Source organism: Cebus imitator, unplaced genomic scaffold (genome assembly GCF_001604975.1).
Source record: "Cebus imitator isolate Cc_AM_T3 unplaced genomic scaffold, Cebus_imitator-1.0 Scaffold8, whole genome shotgun sequence".
Classification (NCBI taxonomy): Eukaryota; Metazoa; Chordata; class Mammalia; order Primates; family Cebidae; genus Cebus; species Cebus imitator.
In genome coordinates, this window is record NW_016107323.1 from 8,645,756 (window position 1) to 8,648,610 (window position 2,855).

Here is a 2,855-nt window from a genome sequence, read left to right on the forward strand (position 1 = left end):
AAAAAAAAAAAAAAACACTCATTTTCTTTGCATATCTTGGTAAGATTATTATTTTCCTGGAACATATATATATATATAATTTTTTTTTTCTTTTTGCAATGTCCACCTGTAAAGGAACATATTTTTTTTTTTCAAACCTTCAAGTAGTTTGGAAACATTTGCCTATTTGCCCATTCCTCTGGGCACAGCCTTTCAGAGCCCTTATCTCACCTATGCTGAAAAATCTGTTTTCCCAGGTGCTGGTGGGGCTACTGGATAGAGGGGATCACAGAGAAATGAGGAGTGAGCGAGCTTTGTAAACCACTTCTAATTCTCTTCATTAGTATGCTACGATCCACCCCAGCTTCTACAAGGTCAGACATGCAAGACAAGTACTTGGCCAAAACAGCAGGATTCTAACTAGTGTAAAAATAGATTTTAAATAAAATAGAATCTCTATAGGAAAGAGAATTAGGTTATGCTTTACATTCCCACTCTAGCTTTAAGGTATCTGTACATATAAGTCCAAGAGAGACTCAAAGAGTTGGTCTGCCTTAAGTAAAAATTAAGAATGTCTGAGTACATTCATTTTGCAACATTACAGGTAAAGTTTTTTGGGAAATGCTGCAGCACATCCCACAAACATAGATGGTGATTAGTGATACAGTTGATGTGCTAACAAGTAACATGTGAGACATTTAGGGGCTGGGAGCAGTGGCTCATGTCTGTAATCCCAGCACTCTGGGAGGCCAAGGTGGGTGGATCACCTGAGGTCAGGAGTTTGAGACCAGCCTGGCCAACATGGTGAAACCCCATCTCTACTAAAAATATAAAAAAATTGCCGGAAATGGTGGTGCACGCCTGTAATCCCAGCTACTTGGGAGGCAGGAGAATCGCTTGAACCTGGGAGGCAGAGGTTGCAGTGAGCCGAGATCATGCCATTGCACTCCAGCCTACAGCATGGGCAACAAGAGCAAAACTCTGCCTCAAAAAAAAAAAAAAGATTTAGGTTAGAGGGGATGAGGCCTAATTAGGGGCTAAAAACCTATTCCGAAATGTGATCATTTGAAAACCTTTGGCTAATTATAAAGCAAAAACCAAATCCCATCATTTAACAATACATCTTACTAACCTATCCTTCTACCTCTTCAAGAAACTCAATTCCAACACAGGTCTTAAGTTTGCTCAGTTACTACAGGTTATGAATTATTTGACATTTATGGTTCCAGAGAGAGTACACAGCCCCTCTGTTGGCCCACACAAGCGTTACATGACTGTTTAAAGGGGGCTCTGTTGAAATTCTAATTTTAGGATTTAGAAACAGCCTTTGGTTATATCTTGAAAGCGTAATTGAAAATCTGCCCAAGCTCCCTCTGGCTGCAACCTGAACATGCAGACCAATCTTTTGTAAACATTTAGAAAATACTGCACCCAGCAAAATACACAATTAGCTAGTCAGAGGCCTCACTCCACATTTTCACACAGATGAGAAATCTCCCCACTTATTCTTGCTAGATGCTAGGATATCCACTTTGAGATTTGAGTTTGGGAACAGCCATTAAGCCTCCTCTTTAATTGAGGTTGATAATGACGTATGAAGTCACCAAAAATAAACAGTGGAGCTGCCACCATTTTTCCTACACTTAGGCTACCCAATGTGCCCCAGGCTGTTTGTTTTTCCTGGCTAGCCCCAGAGCAAGAAAAGATGACTGCTGGTAAAGAGCCAGGGCCTGGTTTACTACCAGACCTCTTTTCAGATAACATTCAAGCAATTCTTCCACTCCCCAGAGGAAGGGGGAGATGATAATGATATGACACTATTGCTAGGGAATTTTCATAACTCCTCAGCAGCCAATGGAAACCTCTCTTTAAAGCAGCTGCTATGATCTTTTAGTGCTAGATAACCTTACCTTTGAAGTTACAAGAAATAACTTAACAACTTAAACCTACCCCAGAACTGAATGTCAAATGCACCAACTCCATAAATACAATGGAAAAATGCACAACAGAGCTGGGGCTTCTACCAAGTAAGAAGGCAAAATGGTCATTAGAATGTCTGAGGTTAGTGAACTCTTAAGACCTTTTCAAACACAGCCCCTTTCCATCACCTCTCCTGATCAGTACCCTCTACATTCACTACATCACACACTAGCAAATGAAAGAGCCAAACAACTGTGGCTTGATCCTCATTTGTACTTATTAGGGCCCACCCTCACATTTAGCTGAAGGTCCCAGCATGCCCTCATGGTGCCAGGGAGAACAGTCTTGGGGATGTCTGTTGCTTTGAAAGTCACTTGCCCCTCTTGCTGCGGCCCTTCCTGGAGGGCAACTTCCCACTGCCCCCAGAAGAGGCGGGACTTGAGGCTGAGGCCATGGGGATGTTGATCTGTCCCTCCTGGATTTCCTGCCGGGCCTCAGCAGGCAGATGGTTGATCTTCTGCTGTGTCTCCAGGTAGAACATGACATCACGCAGCTGCTCCTGGATCTCGGTGATTTGCAAATCTTTTTGGTCGCAGGTCTCCTTCAACAACTTCTCCTCCTCCTTTAGCTTGTTCTGCAGGAGGACTTGGTTGGCTCGCAAACACTTGTTCATTTCCTGCTCCTCTTTGAGCTCACTGGTGAGTTTGGCCACTTTCGTGTTTAGCTGAGTGCACCTTTTGAAAAACAAAGGAAGACAAAAGCACATTTTTCATTTGCTGACACAGTCCCCTTTCTGATCTGGGGTTGACCAGAGAAACCATGACCTCAGAATGCCTTTAGGACAGGCCCCTTTCTCCCATAGTGAGGAAGACTAGTTTGCTGCCATTGCAATCAGCTATGCAAAGCAAGAATTTTGCTCTACTTAACACAAGTGTATTTTATGCTTTTTTTTTTTT

The 2,855-nt window shown here is 42.7% G+C and overlaps 1 protein-coding gene across 5 annotated transcripts in view; it reads right to left on the reverse strand.

Moving 5' to 3' along the window:
- Positions 1-2,158: 2,158 nt before the first annotated feature.
- The window catches only part of LOC108313943 (BRCA1 associated protein), a 44,521-nt gene continuing 43,824 nt past the window's right edge, over positions 2,159-2,855 (reverse strand). For 4 of the 5 annotated variants that reach the window (XM_017542621.2, XM_017542630.2, XM_017542640.2 and 1 more), the window contains one exon: positions 2,159-2,633. In XM_017542621.2, coding sequence (XP_017398110.1) covers positions 2,270-2,633 — 364 coding nt within the window. In that variant the 3' untranslated portion in view covers positions 2,159-2,269. The remainder of the gene's footprint in view (positions 2,634-2,855) is intronic. The other variant, XM_017542610.2, reaches the window with a different exon arrangement.